The 19,251-nt window shown below is 39.3% G+C and overlaps 1 protein-coding gene across 1 annotated transcript in view; it reads left to right on the plus strand.

Moving 5' to 3' along the window:
• The first annotated feature begins 3,269 nt into the window (after positions 1-3,269).
• LRRC38 (leucine rich repeat containing 38) overlaps positions 3,270-19,251 on the plus strand; it is a 109,342-nt gene continuing 93,360 nt past the window's right edge. Inside the window, exons 1-2 of the mRNA XM_076356013.1 lie at positions 3,270-3,944; positions 17,005-17,409. Of these exons, the coding sequence (XP_076212128.1) occupies positions 3,332-3,944; positions 17,005-17,258 (867 nt within the window). The 5' untranslated portion in view covers positions 3,270-3,331 and the 3' untranslated portion in view covers positions 17,259-17,409. The remainder of the gene's footprint in view (positions 3,945-17,004; positions 17,410-19,251) is intronic.

Consider the following 19,251-nt stretch of genomic DNA (forward strand, 5'->3'; position numbering starts at 1 on the left):
GACCAGAGTGGCTGTGGAATGACCGCTGTCCTGTAGGGCACAAGAGGGTGCTGTGCACTTAGCAGACAGCAAGCTAAACCCCTTATTTAGTAGTACAGGTTATTGTAGCTGACTGATGCAAATAAAAGATTAAAGAAGTAAAGCTTTAATATCTTATTAGATAGAAAGCTTTGCAGAATCTCCTTCCTGCTATCCAAAATTGCCTGAAGTGTATGGCAAGTGAATGAAGCTTCAAAAAGATTCAAGAGAATTTCTATGCTGTGAGGGAAACAGATGAGGTACAGAAATAAGCAGTAGCTAAGGAATGAATGAAGCTGAACAGACAAAATGAAACAGGAAATGTTATACCGAGAAAAACAGGTCAGGAAGAAACTCTCCGAAATCAAAGACAGCAAGTGAAAGGTGTCAGACCGTGGCAGGCGGCCTGTGATGGCAAGCACTGCAGCTGGTCTTGTGTAGCTGAAGATCAGAGCTGTTACACGTTGGCAGTGAAACTCTGTTTGCCTGGGTGCTGTGGGAGCAGAGCCGATGTTTGACAAACCTACGGGATACCTATCCCAAAATATCCAGAGCCTGATAGTAATCCCTAGTCTCCTGCCAACCCCTTCACAAACATCTCAGGAAAGCTCCACAGATTCTGTGGAGAGACTGCAAATTGCGTATGAGTGTGCAGAATAAGCTGTGAAGATAGTGTTGCTTACAGTGCTTTCCCTACAGGGGGTAATATGTAAAGAATACACTTGAGCGGCTGAGCAAAAGAAAGGTTTGTTTCTTACAGAAAGGAGTGGTAGTTTTAGCAAGGGCTGGTGGAATTTTTAGGGAAGCGGAGTCCTGTTCCTACCCCTGCCACTAACATGTTCTTGGATCTTTCACAAATTGTGCCGTATTGTCTGTAGTCTCCCATCTGTGAAATAGGCATAATAACGCTGAGGCATCTTTGAAAAGAAAATGTCAGAGTCTGATTCTGTACATTTGACAGGGGTGGGTCTGCATAGGAGGAGCCATAGGGGCCCTTAAGTCCTGTGTATTGATAACTTCACTAAATAGAGAGCTAGATCTCTCCATATAAAGTTATTACTACAAGATATCAAGTCAGTTCTGCTTTCCTGTGTTAGCAACAGCTTTATCTCTGACCTAAAGCCTTAATTGAGTTAGGGGCAGAAAAACAGTAAATTACAGCAGGAGCAAGTGTTTGCAAGATATGGCCTTAAAAGTTTAAAAAGCATCAATTCTGCATGAGAAATACCAGTTGCAGTTACTTGTTGATGCTGATTCATTGAATCCTGACCATGAGAGTTATTTTGCATGAGTTTTTTTTATTCAGAGGTAGCCTATCAAACTTCCACTTCCTCTGTAATTTAAAGATAAATATTTTAAATAATCATCTCAGGAATTTAATTGGGCTTTGCCCTGGTGATTTATAGAGGCAACTGTGCCTGTTTCTTTCTGGGTGGTGTTTAAAAGTAATTCAAGACATGAAAGACACCTGGAGCAGGATGTGTGTTTATGGGAAGGATCTAGAGGCTGGCTTAAGGTGGTTTAGCTAAAAGACCTATGAATTAGAAACAAAGTGTGTTGCAAAATGTGAGAGAGAGGTGTTCAAAGATATAACCCTTCCTGGCATATTCATTTCCTAACAGCAGTTCACAAAATTGCTGAGGTTGGAAGGGACCTCTGGAAATCAACTAGTCCAATGCCCCTGCTCAAGCAGAGCAGGTTGCCCAATGCTGTCTCCAGTTGGGTTTTGAATATATCTGCTGATGGAGACTCCACAACCTTTCTGGGCAACCTGTTCCAGTGACTGACCACCCTCACAGTAAAAAAGTGTTTTCTTGTGTTCAGATGGTTTTTAATCTGTGCCCATAGCCTCTTTTTCTATCAGTGGGAGCTATTGAGAACAGTCTGGCTCCCTCTTTGTTTCCTCCCAGCACTTCAGTGTTTCTACATACTTACTGAAGGAGAGGTTGATAATACTGCTTTCATTATTTGAGTTTAAGTGCAGGTATCTTGGGGAGGATAGACTATCTTAGAAGGAAATTTTTGTACCCTGTCCTGGATGAAAGATACTCTGAATTTAGTTACGAAATATGACCTTAAATCAAGATTACTGGGCTCTTTTTGACCTAGGAATGAGCTTTCCAAAGGTGTTTGAGTTTGTGCTCTAATCTTCAGGACACATGCACCCAAATACAATCTGTCTCTTTAGAAAAAGCTTCCCTCATAGCACATAGGTGTGGCCCAAGCACTGGAGTCCCATTTCTGTCTGCTTACACAACGTGCATAAAGAGGGAGGGACGGAGTTAGAAGTTAAGCTTGCAGCTGGCAGAGGACTTGCCTTTCTGGGTGTGGATTTGGGGATGTCAGAAAAACACAGACGCCTTGTTGAAAAACCATCTCTGCTGTCCTGTGGGAAACGAGCAGATTGATTGTCAAATATTTCAACTCCCCGAAAAAGAAGAAAATCTGTTCAGTTTTAACTAGCTGAAGATGTGATCCACAATTTGCACTTTTATATGGCCCAACAGACATTACCAGTGCCATATATAGAAAGTAGCTGTTTTGGTCATTAAAACAGGAAGAAAAAACCCCTCACTTCTGAGACCATATTCTTTGTTGCTACAGTAAGTTATACTTCTTGGTTAAAAGATAATGAGTCACACTTAAATAATGTTAACATGCTTGCTCTAAAGGCTCAGAAGGCGTCCAGAAACAGCACAAATCAGCGGTCCTTGTCTTTGGGCTCCCCCCCTTGCTGCTCTACTGTTCCCTGTTTTACAAATGAAAGGGAAAACAGTCCTCAGCAGTCAACCAGGATACTTCCCTGACCCTCGCTTGCATTTCTGCAGGGTATTGGTCACCTTGATGGAGGCTCATGCAAAGAAACAAAATAAGTGATTTCATCAGGGTTTATTACCTGAAGGGCTTTTTAAGCATAAGCTGTAGCTGTCAGAGTCACAAGATCAGGTGTGATTTCCCATTTGCTGGGATATGCAGCAAATATGCAAACAGGCTCTCAGCTTTTTTTAGCTCACAAAAGCAAGGGAGTCCTTTGAAAGATACTCCATTTACCCAATCATCGCTTTCCCTTACACTGTACAGCATTATAATATTCTGACAGTGTAAATCCTCACATTTGCCTCCCTCCCTCTTTCCTTCAGTCACTCTCCCTCCCCCTCCCAAGACTGCTGCTATCGGATCTGTGATGATATGTGATCTCCTGGATACAATCTCACACACACACAAGTACCAGGCACTGCTGCTCAGCTGAGCAAAATGTCTTTCTCTTAGAAGTGGTGCTCATCACAGCTTTCAAATCCTTGATGATGTTGCCATGCTTTCCATTCTGCCTTCTTCTGTCTTTGTCTGCCTGCTTTTCTTACCTGTGGGTCATTTTTGCCCTGCTGTCTGTAGCTGTATGGACTACCACACCATAGATTGCCGGGATCAAGGACTCCCAAGTGTTCCTAATACATTTCCATTGGATGTACGGAAACTTCTTATAGCTGATAACAACATTCAGGCGATACCAGCTGATTTCTTTATATTTTATGGAGATCTAGTCTATTTGGACTTCAGGAATAACTCCCTCACCTCTTTAGAAGAGGGTACTTTTAGCAGTTCTACCAAACTGGTGTATTTAGACTTAAGCTACAATAATTTAACACAGCTTGATGCTGGGATATTCAAATCAGCAGAAAAACTGATAAAATTGAGCCTTGGAAACAATAACCTGGTGGATGTGGATGAGGCTGCTTTTGAGAACCTGGAACAGCTCCAAGTGTTAGAATTGAATGACAATAACTTACAAAGCCTAAATGTGGCAACCCTAGAAGCGCTTCCTTCCCTGCGGACTATACGCTTAGAGGGCAACCCTTGGGTCTGTGACTGTGACTTTGCCAATCTTTTCAGCTGGATACAGGACAATGCATCTAAGCTCCAGAAAGGTAAAGCTTGGTGGCTTACAGTGCAGTGTGTACGTTTCTCTGTATGTGTGTCTTGGAGGGAAGGAGGGTTCTTGGTCAAATTGTCTGTGTGCTGCCTGCAGTGACCCAAACTGCATTTGCATGCTTTCAACAAATGAGTCCATTAAAATGATGTTGGCTTCTTTTTAGCAGCAGGTTCTCCTCCCAGTTAAGAAATAAAATTTAAAAATTAAGCCCTAATAATTTTGATTTATACACTAAACTTACATAGGCAGTGAAAGAGCCTTTTCAAATTCATTCAGCCCAGAGCTGGTTCTCTTGCAGACTTCAATTTCTCTCTGGTAAATATATTTTCTACAGTAAGCCCTTTAAGCAGCTAAACATTCTGTGCCAGCTCCTGAGGAAAACTCATTTTTCTCTCATTTTACTGATCAGCTATAAAGCTGCTACAGAAGTTAAATCCCCATTTTATGCAACTGTGGTTGTCAGCCCTTTCCTGGAAGTATTTTGTTGTGATACCCTGTGTTTGAAAGTCTCTCCAGTAGCTTAATTTTGGCTCTTTTCATTAAAATAGCACTGCTTCCAATATTAGGAATAAATTTAAATGGCTCTGGAACACCCCAAGATGCAGGATATATCATTCTGGTACTTGGGCCAGTAATTGTCAGAAAAGCATGGGGGGGGGGAGGGTAGTATTAAGACTGCCATGTATAGGGAATCCAAACTCTTGCTCCCCATTTCCCACCCGACCCCAAAGCCTCTCTTAATCCAGCTTTAGCAGGAGATCATCTCACAGTTCGTGCCTCCCAACAAGCGCTAGGGCATAAACTCATGCCATTGAGCTGCCCAGCTGCTCGCAGAAGGCAAGCTACTTGGAGCATAAAAACTTTGTAAGGGCTATGGGGGGATATACAAGTATTACCTGACATGAAATCACTGGTGTCTGGGCTGGGTCTGAGGGGGGATGTCTGTGCAGAAGATGGTGAGGGCTAAAAGGCTGGGGGAGAAGAGCTCAGGAGAACGGGTTGAGGTCGAGTAACTGTTTCTTTGAATTTGGACAAAAAGGGGGAAAAACACAGTGAGCCTACAAATTTCAGAGGTCTTTTCTCTCCAGTCTTGATTATCAGAGTCTGTAGTCAGCTATTCAAGTTCTTCCTATGCTCATGACCTTGGGTAGCATTTTTTTAATATACTCATCTAGGTTGCCCTAAATATTCTTAGCTCTAAAACAGCTGTTTTAGGGAAGTCATCTGAGGAAAAAGCACTGGGCTTTTTCCTGTCTGCCTCAGTGAAACTTTCATCTTGATTCTTTCTAAACCAAACCTGGGCCTGTTCTCCCACCTTCCCTGATGCTTTAGCTAAAGTTTGCTCTATCTGAACCACGTATTTGCCCATCTCTCATGCTTAAACATCAGTTCACTTTCCCCGCGCTTTCCATCTCTTTTAATGAACTTCTAGCTCCTTTCCCTTTATCCAGTCTGAGTCTGTGCAGTTTGAGAATCTGTCCCAGCCCATCCCTCTTCTCTTCTGCCCTGTCAGTGTTTTAAAGCGTATCTGAACTTATGTCTGGAAATCTCAAGTGATTGAGCTTTCCCATAGTATTGCCAGTGTTCCCTGGTGTCTTGCAAGCTTAGAGATGCTTTCTCACAGCATTTTCTCTCATCCACAGTTGTGTTTCAGCCAAATAGCTAAAAAAATTACTAGCTCATCCGGATCTTCAAAACTTTCAGTTAGATTTGATTTGGGAAGACAAGGAGGGAAGGAGCAAATATTCAAATGGTTGGTTTTATCAGAGCTGTCCCCCTGACGTGGCCTAAGCAAATAATTTGCATTTGTTCCCAGGAGCAAGTCCCCTGATATGTTTGCAGCCAGTCATATCAGTAAGATCCAGTGCATGTATGCAGAAAAGCGTGCGAAGTCAGCATTTTCATTGCTTGTTGTGAGCTGCTGCCACAAAAATAATGGCTGTCTCCTTTAATAAACTAGCAAGACATTATTCATGAAGGTGAGGGCAGAACTAAACCCAAAAAGGAAAGACTGTCTCAATGACATTTTAAAACCATAGAGCCACAACTGAGTGCCTTTCAAAACAACTTTTGGAAAGTTAGTGTAAAACTAATTATTAGAATTATGATTTGATTGCATTTTATATGCAGTTTTCAGTTTTTAATGATGTCACAACATTATACCCATTAAGAACTAATCATGTTAGCATTACTTGTCTGGCTATACTTGCCAAAAGGTCATGTTTGCCTGGCCTCCCTGGGAGGGGTGGGAAGAGCAACTCACTGAAAGATTCAGCATTCAGACTCCCTGGCTTCCTCACGATACTGCTGTAAGGCTGGAGGCAGAAGTATTCTTGCAGCAAACACATCAAGATAAGTAGGGCAGCAGGCGTTATGTCTGGAAATACAGCAAAAGAAAAAGATAGGGATGAATTTTCAGGGCCCAAGAGAAAAGCTTAGTTATCTTGGCTGCATGCTTTTCCTTTATAATTCTGCATCAGCTGAAGCATTTGCATTGCATGGCTGATACAAATGGGAAACGGCAGGAAGGAAAAAGGAGTTGGCTGGTGTTTTTATTCTCGTGGTTTTCTTTTACTGCTAATCACAGTTTATTCTTACAGAATGGTTCCATGACAGATTGAAGTTCCCCAGCCTTTAAATAGCAGACTTTGTAACCTGGGTTTACTGAGAAGGGAAACAGTGTGGAAGGGTGAATGACAGTAAACTTGCATCAGTGATCCCCAGTCCTTTCATGAAAAGTACAAAGCACTGCAAAGAAACTAAAGGCTCTGTACACTGTTGTGTGTCTTATGGTGGCTTGGGATGCTTCAGAATAGGTTAGACAAGAAAGGATGTGCCAAAGCAGAAAGGAAGCACCCCCCACCAGTCTGTGGATGAACTAGGATCCAGGGCTGCTATTTGCAAGTGTCACTGTAGCATAGCAGTCCCTCAAGACTCAGAACTGGTAGCAAGAAACAGGAGATAAATGGCTGGGAGAAATACATTGACAGATAGATTTAGGTTCTGGGCATTCATTTTGATTCCTCACTTTGAATGACACTTAAAGTAGTTTAATGTGTCCTGTCTGCATGTCTGAGAGAAATCACTCAAGCTGTTAACTATTTACTAAGCCCAGCCACTGCTGCACCTTTTAATTTTTAGCAGTGCAGTAAAATGGCATGTTAGTTAAAGCTACCCTTGTTTTTTGCAAAAGAAATACCAAGTTGATTTAAAAATTGGAGTTTTGTCAATGTGAACTGAAATCTCAATAATTGATCCTGAAGCTCTCTACCTCTGCAATTAAGGCCTCTGGAGAATTCAGTGATCTGAACAAAAGCCATACTTCAGCTCATTAGTTTTGCAAAAGCCATGTCCATTTTCTTTCTGGCATGCGACCAGAAATAGCTTGTAAAGTTATAAATTATGCTGACCTGTCTGACTAGCTGACTGTAAAGCCTCTCCCAGCTGAGCTGCCTTTGCACATCTAACTTGTTGCTTCATACAAACAGCTGGGATTTGCATCATTTTACAGATCCCAGCATTTATTCATCTAACCTAAATTTCTAAATAAAGGCTTAATTGGCAGTAAGTGAATGCTCTGACGTGCCAGATTTGCAGGCAGACTTAGTAAAGAAACTGCACTAAAAGTTTTGCAATTAAACTGAGCACCTTACCTGCAATCAAACTCAGCACTTTAAAACAGCAAACATATTTTTTATACTCATAAAGAGGTATTAAAACCAGTATTTTCATCATACTCCAAAACCAAACCACACTTTTTCCCCTCTGATTTTGTTATTAATTGATTGAAAACAAATTAGTGTGTGTAGTGCAAAGTAGACAAAGGAGCTGTGAAGATCAATGGTATGGTGATAAGTGGAGAATATACAAGAGTTGTTCTTTTTCCTAGAGAAGACAAAGTGTTTACTATGGGTCAAAATGGTTAAGTTATAAAACTTTTAAAGATATTTTTATGGAAGGATGTTTGATTTTATAGGTATTTGCTGCCTGAACGGCAGCATGGTAGCCAATGATTCATATTAAAGGCTTCCCGTTAGGAGGAGCATGGAGATTAAGAATATTGGATAACTTTTTTGAAACAGAAAAGTTGTTGTAAGATCTCTGTCCCTTCAAAGATAGGTGTAGAAACTTTCGTGGAAGGTTTTACTCCATGGGGGGCATGCAAACTCTCAGAACAAAAAATATCTTGAAAGAACAAAGGTCTAAGTTGGCATTAAATGTATTACTCAAAGAATTCAAGGAAATCACATATATATCTGAGGTGTATGCTATCATTTTCTATTCTCTGCTTGCCTATATTTGATCTATCTTCTTGAATTTTACAAAAAGCGATTGACAAAGCTGAAGCTCTCTAAAGTGAGAATTGAAGCAAGCAGAGGAGGAAGAGAGTTTGGACTCTGGCAGAAGAAATTAAGAAAAATATGTATTAAAGCAAGAGAGGTACTGAATAAAGGGAAGGATGGTTGTAGGTTGAGTTAAATAATTTTGGGGCATAATGTTTTAAAATTTTCAATTCGGTGAAGTCTAAGGAAATTCAGCACTTATTTTTTTGAGATCAAGTGTCACCTTTGAGATTTCTTGCATTTTCTGCCTCAATGGGAGCTGGAAATCCTACAAAAATACACTCAGTAATTTCTCATACTTGGAAGGGCTTTCTTCTGCTTTCAGAGCTTGTTCTGTATCACATTTTATCTTGGCTAAAAATGCACTTTTCCTTTCTTGCCTCATCTCTTCACCTACTTTTTTCAGTAATACTGTTTGAAACTCAGGGCTTATCTAGCAAAAGGTTTTCGCTGGTGCACATGACCTACAGAATGAAGGCTTATGCTTCCATTTCAGTGTTTAAATACAAATGGCTTTGATAGAATAAATTTTTGGTGAAAGGTGCTGTTTAAAAGTAGGGCGTAGCACTGCAAAAGATGTTTCTTGAACCCTTCTGAGGATCTCCTTTCGATGAAGGGATTGGATTCAGATGAAATGCATGTAACAGAAATACAAGTAGTCTGCAGTGGCCACATTGAAGTGCTTTGTAGAGTTCTCTGTTGCTAATTTTTACTGTCTGTGAACATGCTTTGGGCAGCTGTGCCTGTGACCTTGTTTGCTAATGACTAATGCATTTTTAACATTACTTTTAATTAGAGTTTAAGTATGCCTTGGCGTGTGACTGTAGTGTCTCCTTTCTGTCATCTTGCCCTCATTTTGCTTTTTACTTTTTTTCTTCTCAGTATCTTTAGCAAAACCTTTTCAGGAAGTTGTGTAGAGTTTCTGGGATTGCAAGAAATAGTCAGTGTCTATGCTTTTCCTGCTAGACGCAATGGTTTTTTCTCAACCTTTTGTGTTTAATACAGACTCTAAGTTCCCCATTACCCATTGCAAGAATGAAAAATTTTGCTGCCCTCTATTAAAACAGTATTAGAAAGACTTTTAGCAATTTGATGAGAAGGTTTAGACTGAGCATTTTTATGGGTAGCCTGTGTACACTGATATTTCCAGCAAGACTTGAAAAACTCATTCAGAATTGGCCAGCGACAGAATTCCAAATAGATTTGTGCTGCCTGTGTGATACATAAAGGAAATAGATGTTCTGAATGTTTGACATTAAAGTAGCACAAGTTTAAGTGGGGATTGGTGCTCAGTGTTAGACTTCCCTGTTACAGACGGGACTAGCTGGCACAGTGTCGGTGCACCATCCTCCTGAATGCTAACATTTACGTCCACACCACTAGAAGCAGAACTGGTAAAAGAAGCCTGAAGACAACAGAACTGGGTCCACTTGCAGAACTGTGTTCTAAACTAAGGTAATCGCTGAACTTTACTGGAAGAAAGTTCATTAGTGGCAGCAAATCCCATGTCACAACACAAAAGCCATAGCGAGAACCATGTTTTCCTCTTCATTTGGTCAAGTGTTGCTCCACTTTGGAAAGTTGTGTGCGCAAGACTACAAATTAAGATACTCAAAGGGGTTTTTAGTGCCAGTACTGATACAGATGCTGTTTAGCTACTTTCAAGACTTCTGTAGCTAGTACCTCCTCAATATGGATGGATAGGTAAATTCTGGTAAAGTGGTATATTTCCAGGTAAAGACTGTCTATGCAAAAGAATAGGAGAGAAGGATGGCTGTGAGAGGAGGTAGGAAAAAAGCAAGAGCAGGTGACAATGAGACTGTAAGCAGTATTCTGGAACAGGAAACTCAGACTGAATTCAGTACTAAAAGAAAGCAGTTATGAGATTCAGAAGTGAATCAGTGTAGTGAGAAGAATGGAATTATTTTTGTAAGCCTGTTTAGAAAGACTGTGCCATGAGGTTCTCCTGCTTCTCAGGTTCTTTCTATAATCCCATTCCAATCTAAGATCTGATACTAACCTTATTCTGTAAATAAAATAATGTCTTACTTCACTAGTCCAGGCCTTTATAGTAGCCCTGGGCTCACTGAAAATGTTAAACATTTTCTTCAAAACAAAGCATCGTAATTACAGGAGAGTACAGGTTTCATTTGACCTTCTAACCTAATTAAAAGCCAGTGAAACAACTGAGCATTTTGTAAGTCCTCTTGACTTATCATTCTTTATCAGTACCTATTTATTCATTTGCTATGTAGAGAAGGCTGCCTTAACTTCATGTACTAATATAGCACCAGAGCAAGCTTCAGCTGAAAAGGACAGGCTGTTCTGTCCATTACAGCCATTCAGTTCTTCCCCCAGTATCATGCACATGCTAGCACATCACTAGTACAGAACATAATATCTGGTTTTTTTGGAAAGGAATTAAAAGCCTTAAGACATTTCACACATTCAGCAGCTTTTATTCTGTTCAAGCAGAAACTCCTAACAGAAATTAGATTCCCTAACAAGTGCATCAAATCTGTTTCTATATATACACACATATATAAATATATAATTTGATATCCTAGTCATTTTCAGTAAAATGATCTGACTGCCACTGGCTTTTCACTCTGTTTCTTCCATCTTAAGGTTTTTTGGAGTACTTCCATCTTTCACGGATTTGAAGATGTGAGCACAGCATTTGCAGATGTGAACACCTAATGTTAAACTTCATATTTAGGCATTGAGACAAACTGTTAAGTACCCTCTAATGTTGATCTGTGAGACTCTAGGGCACTTGGCCATAAAAAGTTTTATTTAGGGACCTAAATCAAGGCTTCGGGTTTTTAAGCCTTACTGTTCTGATAGCTTGAGGCTATTGCCAATGAAATTTCATCTCTCTTCAGAGGCAATGCCTCTCTCACTGCTTATTAATACATCTAATACATTAGTGATAGTCTTTAAGTAGAGAGAACTATAGTTGTAGGCAAAATGCCATACAAAAAATAAAATGCCACATTTAAACATTTCAGGTCTGTCAACTACATTCAGCATCTTGAAAACAGCTAAATTCTACCCAAAAGGGCAAATACCAATTTTACTCTAATTAAAAAAAAAAAGAAAAATTGAAATAGCATATTATAGTGCTTTTACATTTATTGTATGGATAGTAATGAACACGTGTGCATGAAGCTCTTAAATGTTTATGGTTTCAGATATTTTTCTGGATGTATTTCCTATACATACCAGTGTATATATGAATGGGCATTTTCATTCTCTCATACTATTGTACATTGCTGAGTGTTAGGAAACTATTTCTCTTGATACCCCTTTTTTGTGAACTCTACAAAGACCCAACAGAATTGAGGCCTCTTTTTCTTTTTGTTTTTTTAAACTCAGCATCCAAAATTATAGCTGGGAAATCTCGCTTTGAGGGTTAACACACCATAATATTGATGTCATAATGAATTTCAGAAGTTCTCCAATAAAAGACATATTAGCATAGGTATTAGAAATAAGCAAAGACAGAAATACACAAGGAGTTCTTCAAAATAGTCAAGTACACCTGGAGTAAGTGATAACTCTTGCTGCTTGTCTTTAGCTGGAAGAGTATAAAATGAAACTTGCCATACCATACGTCATCAGCCTACGTATCTAGGGAAAGCCCATGTCAGATCCAAGAGCAGGCAATTTCAATGCACTCGATGGTCCAGCCAATGTACTGTTTGAAAATTCCTGATCAAACAGTACCTATGAGAAACATGGTTGAATTATGGCTGCAAAGTACCAGCAGAATGCTAATGAAACTTGGTATCTGGGTTTTTGTGGGTTTTTTGAGGTGGGAAGATCAGTACAGTTATAACTTGGGGCATTACGGTATTGTCAGTCTGTTTTCATTAATTTACAAGGAAATTATTAATTATTTGTATAAAGACACGTTTCAGGCTGCATCCATTTTCTAAGAGCTTAATTTTTACAGGGGAAGTATTTCAGCCTCTGACTCTGGAAGACGAGTAGGCCTGTGCATAGTCCTTTACAGAAACAAATGCAAAGTGTTTATTAGGATCTAGCTGCAGCTTAATTGCCTACAATTTATTGTCAAGGTTTAAGTGCTAGACTTCAGTGGAGTTATAATCCTCTAACGGTAAGGCATCTCAAAGTCATATTTTTCTAAAACCTATTAGGGAATTTCATTGAAATAAATTCTACTTGGAGCCCTCCTGCATCACTTCTTTATAAACACGTGTATCTTTTTTCTTTTTAAAAGCATGCCTCTCCTTTTAACATTATGGTTCTAGAATTCCAGCATTTTCACACTTCCCATGTTACTTAGACGATCTATTCCTCAGGGTACAGACCCATATTTTCATCTTATTTTATTTTTTCAGTGTTAAGAGACAAGCCTATAGAGAATCTAGCACATGTCCCTTGACTGGGCCTTCAAAGCATTCCCTTTTTAAAAGCAAACAATACATTACAGCTTGCCAGTATAGTATGTCTGCTTCTTCAGATGACATAGCAGAAAGATACAGAGTGTGTGACATTGTCCTTGGGACAGTTGGAGTTATTACAGATAATGTGATGGCCCTGACCAAAATAACATAAGCTATATATTTATAACACACTCACACTTGTTGTTTCATTTACAGATTTGTCTGGTATGAAGAAGCAACTCTTTGAACATGTTGTGGGAGCAATGAGATACATATAACTATCATCAAAGGTTTTCTTGCTGCAGCCAAGCACTAAATATCAAACTTCTTTGAGATACCCTTTACAAGAAGTCTGGCTGATTTTTTAAAAGAATAAAATGAACAGATTCTACAGAGTAAAAAAAAATATATATTAAAAAAAATAATACCACCATTCAAGTGGTTAAAGTGCGTGGACAGGTAATTTGATCGAGCCAGTCTATATGCCACAGAATCGCCCAGAGGGGAAAAACCACACCTTCTAATTAATACTGATCACTTTATAGAAGCCGTTCTTTTGTTCATTGTTCATGCAGAGGGTGTATGATGACCTGGGATTACTTCCTGCCCAAGCAAAGAACAATATTGGATCTGTTGCTAGGCATGAATGTAATAGGACAGGTGGAGTACAGAACATCAGTTCTCCACACACACTGGATTCTCATGTCATAAGGACAACCTACTTTTAAATACTGTAAAGGAAGTAACATATTGCTATGGAAGGAAGCAGATGAAATGGTATTGTTCATATGTCATCTTAAGCAGACCTGCATGTGACCTTCAGATTGTGTTCAGGTAAGCAGTTAGAAGCTCTGGTGCAATAACCACTGCATTAGCTTTGGGAGGAGAAATTCCTTGAGCCACCAGAGATATAGCTGCTAGTCTTACTACTGTTACAAATGAATAGCCTGTTCCAAATTCTCTTTGGAGTTGAAAGAAAAGCTTCTGTTCACTGTATTGGGTTTTGCAATAGTGTCATGACACAGCAAAGAAAAACATTCACTGAACGGGATGGACTAATAAATGTTCCTCTCTCCCTCAGTCACTGGCATGCACTTCCACCGCGCTCTGCACTCCCAGGTTGTTTCCAGCACAATTTTAGCAGACTGCCTTGTGTGTGGATAGGAGAGGTCAGTTCATTCCTGTCTTGTTGAAAAGAGGGTGCATACACAGGGTGGCTGAAACTATAGCTGGGAGCTAGTAAGGCCGCTCTACTGGCCCCTGGTTTATGATGCTGTATTTTGCCATTGGTATCTATTATTCTCAATGACTAAGAATTCTGTAAAAACTTGAGGCTAAGCTAGCACGTTGGAGTGTCACAGAATAAAGAAGTAAAAAACTCCCATCTAATCTATTTGGTTTGAGAACATGACCTAGATTCCAGTACCCGTGGCTACATGGAGAGGAGCTTTTTTATTTCTCGTTATTGTATAATCAGACTCAAAATCATTACAGTATACTGATTCTCATATCAAGAAATACCCTCTAAATGACTTGGTATGTTGCAGATTCTTTTCTATTTATATTCTGTGTGTTGTAATGTTAGGTGAAAGCATCTGGGAAAGAGGAATAGAGCTCACAGTCTACAAGCTCAGTTTTGATCCATGGCAAAACTGCTGTTGTAATGGTAATGAATAAGTGGGCTCTTACTCTTCCATCTCTAGGATCCTGGGCAAATACTACTGTAGTAAGTTATTTCTAGAGGCAAGGGCTGCAGTATGTAGAATAGTTTTCTTTTGGAGTCTTTTTTTGCTCTCTCTTTAATATATTTTTTTTTTGTACTTCCTTCCTTATGGAAGCTTAGATCTGATAGTCCAGCTCATCAAGACCACTCCAGCACAGAGGTCACTTTAAAAGCTGGCAGGTGAGGATACTCGAGAATTTCTTTTGCTGTTGGTCAGAAATAGAAAAAGTACAGTTGTTTGTGATCACGTGTGCACTCTTTCTTTAGACATGCTGCGAGCAGGCTTAGCTGCTATGAAAACAGCAGTTCTCCTGAGGTCTCAACAGCTATTGTAGTGGTTTGTTTTACAGAAACACAGTTGTATAGAAACCTGTTTTTTCTTGTGCTTCCTACGAGTGAAATGGAATTTGTTTAGGTGCCATATTCATTTGGACCAGGATTTTCTGCCAAAATACTGCAATGATCTTTTCCTATTAGCAAGGAACTTCCTCTTCAAATGAATTTGCAATATGTTACATTCATTTTCTTGCTGTTTCTACGCAACAGCAGTAACTGCTTTGATTGCTGTCAACATCATGTTGATTTATTGAAAACTGTTCGCTTTTTAAAATCTGATTAAAAAGATACAGGTCTTGGAATTGCAGCCTATGGCTTTTCACTCCTCCCTTATTTCTCATAGTTTTGAATAGGGAAGGATATCCATTTGTGTCCTCTTTTGCTGGTTATTCCCATTAGCCCCTAGAGTTGCTATTCCCAAGTCTTGATGAAAAGAAAATATGGACCTGGTGAACAACTCGCACTTCTTTCAGTAGAAAGGTTTGTACAAAGAGCTCTATCACAAGCTATAAAGTGCAATAGTATGTACTTCCTCTAGCCATCCGTGCAGTAATAGGCGTGCTCAAGTGCTCCAGCATGTCAGCTTGTATACAAGACATGATATATATGAATACTGCAGGTTCCAGATTTCCAAAAGTCTCAGAGGATGTTTGAAACTGTGTGGCTCCTTTACCTTCTGGGCCAGTTCCATAGACAGGAGGTTTCAAAGATCTGCAAAGCCAGTTGCCTCACCAGCTGGTATACATCGCCAGTGCAGTCCAGGCTCAGAGGAAAAAATGTAGCATGTATTCAAGTGGCAGTTTGCCTAGAGGAAACCATTCAGCCTTGGGCATGCTGACTTGTCCAATTCTGCTGGCAGCTTTTATTGTGTTGTCAGTGAGAGGAGCATGAGAAAGAGGGTAGGCAACAGAACTTTAGGCAAATGACAGATACAGGATGGCTTTTAAGGATCAAAATTTAGTACAATCATCATTAAAAGGTCAAGTAAGTCAGGGTGATAATTGAATCCATAGTAGACTTAGCTAAAACTTCCTCTCAAAGCAACATAACAGCTGGGCTGGATCCAGATAACCAGTCGGGTTTGCACCACTAACCCTAGGAGCCTGGGTTTAATAGTAAAACATCGTATGCCATAGCTATTCAGCTACGAGAAGAATGGGATTCACAAAAGCAGAGGAGATCTTATTGTTGTGCATTCCTTATTTAAAGTCATATAATGGTTATATGGTACAGCTGTGTGGAAATGCCCTATACACTGTGTGCACACAGCAATGCAGAGTCAAAAACTGGGAGTCTGTTCTGGGATCATTAGCAGACAGAGTAAAAGTGTATCAAGTAAACCAGCAGCAGTTCTCATGTCATTAATACACAATTCTTGTATTTCCCCTTTACATTCATATCCTTAATAGCAAGATAAAAGCTATCTTGCCAACAGCCATACAGACTTAATTCACTTCATTATTTGTTCCACTCTAGCCCTGTTAATATACTCTCCTGATTTTCCCGTTGTGAATGAAGAGGGAGTTGAGCCTATGCAGTGATCTATATGCTTTTACTGTCCAGTATCAAGCTATATTCTCACCAGTTTTTAAATCTGGATTTTTTTGCTTTCACTATGAAGAACCCAGCTCTAGGTGTTTTTCAATAATGCATGGAAGAATAATATCCTCTAGTCTGCATGTCCTTACGATAGTCAGAGAGAAGAGGTGAAAGCAGGTCATAGACAAACAAGCGGATGCTTAGGTTTAACAGCTTGTTAAACCTAAGCTGTTGTTTTGACCAGAAGAAAGACAACTGTAGTTTTGGATCTACATGGAAACAAGTAGTGTAGAAGGCACCAAGGCGTGGAAGGAACTTCAGTATCCCTGTTACCCTGTTTTGGAGTCAGAATTTGTGTTCAGATGAAATAGCTGGGAAGTGCTTCCAGGACTCCAGATTGAGATGCATCCAGGGTTCAACATGCACTTTTTTAGATGCTCAAAATTACGGTCCTACGTCGTACCTGACCTTCTGGAAGACTGAAGGTGAAATAACTTAATTTCCAGGAGCCACTCAAGGGGGTTATGTAATGGCTTTTGGATAGTGACAGATTTTGTTCCATTTTTTTCCCTGAATTTTGTACAAATTCATAAACCTAGAATTAACCCTAAACCTTTTCTTCAGCCATTCAATCTCTGACCGGAGCAACAGAAGGATTCATCAATATTCCGCTGATTTGTTTCCCTTTCCTCTTCTTTGCAGGTCTCCATGAAATCCAGTGTTCCCTGCCTGTAGAAAATAGAAGAATCTTTCTGAATGAATTATCTGAGGTCAGCTTTAGTGAATGCAAATTTAGTTTGTCATTGACGGACCTTTTTATCATCATCTTCTCTGGAGTTGCAGTCTCCATTGCTGCTATTCTATCAAGCTTCTTCTTAGCAACTCTAGTACACTGCTTCCAAAGATGTGCTCCCAGTAAAGATGACGATGATGATGAAGACGACAGTGAGGACTGAACTTAGTCTATATACTTAAGTTTCCTTGGTTTATAAGTTACTAATCATCAGCCAAAGTCTAGGAAGAAAACAAGTAGAGTAAAAGCTTTAAACATGAATTAAATGAAATCACAATGTGTAAGGATCCCTTCTAATCTCATGATGGTCACAGGTAGGAATTGCAGTTTGCATCTGAGATTGTTAGCTTTGCTTACATATGTAACCTGATGTAATGAGACCGGGTTAATTTCGATGATCCTTAATCAAACACTGCATTTAAATTTGAAGATTGGAGGAAAAAGGGGGAAAGGCAAAAAAAAAAGTTCCAGTGTTTTAAAAGACTAACTCACAGCTTCCAGATTGTCCTTCTGATGAGATGCAGATTCCTGTAAGTGCTTAATAGTTTGTTCTAAATGCGCTTTGAAAAGGACTGGCTAGATGGAGGCATTTCAGCTGGAAAACATGGAAGCAATTTAAAATAGCGTCCTTCCTAGATCTGAGTACTGGGAGATTCTATTAAGCTCATACAACTTTATAACAAAATGCAATTAAAATGATTCCTAGAATTGTAGAAAGCATTATAGGAAGGTTGGCATTTTCTCTCTATAAATGTTCTCTGTAAACATGCATCCTCCATCTAATGACAGCAGTTGCAGCCATCATTCAGCCAAAAAAATTTTTTTCTATAAGCGAATACAATTCTAGGCCTGAGTCATCCACTGCAGCTGCCTGGCAGCTCTTTGGTCATAGCACAAATACTAAATATAAGTCTTTTGCATTTTTAGATGCAATGAAGTAAAGGACTTCCCTTCCCTGTAATGCTAGGCACAAGTAACTGCTGCAGTATCCAGTCCATTTAGTTATTTTAAAACACTAAGGGCTATATTCTGCGCCTGATTATACTAGAGTAACACTGAAGTGAACACCGTGATTCAAATTGGCAACTGTATAAACAAGAGTGGAATCTGGCCCAAGATGTTTCTGACTGTATTATAGATTTGTGAAAACTTGAGCTCCTCTATATAACAGTAGATATTTTTGTTAAAATTAAAAAAGACATTTATTACAAGAGATTTTTGGAATAGTGCTGGACAGCTTTTTAGGATAAGTATATTTTTAAAATATTTGTAATGGAAATATTTTTTTAAAGCTCTGTGTATTTAAAGTATTAATCTAGAGTAGCTGTGAGGGCTTAAAGTAATGAATAACATAGTAATAAACAATCTAAGGACTGTATGCTGTTATAAAAGAATAGATCTGATAAAAAGTAGCATCTGTTTAACTACTGTAAATGCTATTATTTCTTAAAAAACACTCTTTGGTTAAAATATTGCCTTGCTCAGTTAATATGAATGGTCTTCTATGGACAGATAGTTCCAAATCTCTTGTATCTGTTGTGCTAATTGTTCAGACAGACAGGAGTGACTTACACTGTGTGTGTTAAGGGGCAACGTTGTCTGGTCGATAGGGTACAAGATTAGGACTCCACTCCTGAGTGTTGTCCCCATCTAACAGTGATCGGCTATAAGACCTTCAGCAAATCACTATCTGTCTGTGCCTCAGTTTCACTACCTATAAAACGAAGATCATCATAACTATCTTTTTCAAGTGCTTTGAGATATGCGGTGGGGGGGGGCACTATATTGGGGCTATATATATATATGTTAGGCTGAAGCAGATGTCATGCAGTAGGTCTAATCTGATCTCATATCAGTATGACTTCACTGACATCAGTGGAGTTTACTCCATTGGCTAACAGAGTTTGCAATGGAGTTTGCACAATGCTGAGGTCAAAACCAGGACAAGAGAGTTTTTCTGTTAGCTCTACAGCTTATTCAACAGGACTTAATGCTACCATTGTTAAGATTATTATTTCTGAAAACACACTGAAACAGAATTAAGTAGGACAGTAAGAGGAGATTCTGTATCAATACTGTCTTATTCTATTCTGATTCTTTCAAGAAAAATGAAATGACATGATTTTCACTGTGTAGTGCCATGATTATAAATAACA

The sequence above is a fragment of the Aptenodytes patagonicus genome, chromosome 19 (assembly GCF_965638725.1).
Source record: "Aptenodytes patagonicus chromosome 19, bAptPat1.pri.cur, whole genome shotgun sequence".
Taxonomy (NCBI): Eukaryota; Metazoa; Chordata; class Aves; order Sphenisciformes; family Spheniscidae; genus Aptenodytes; species Aptenodytes patagonicus.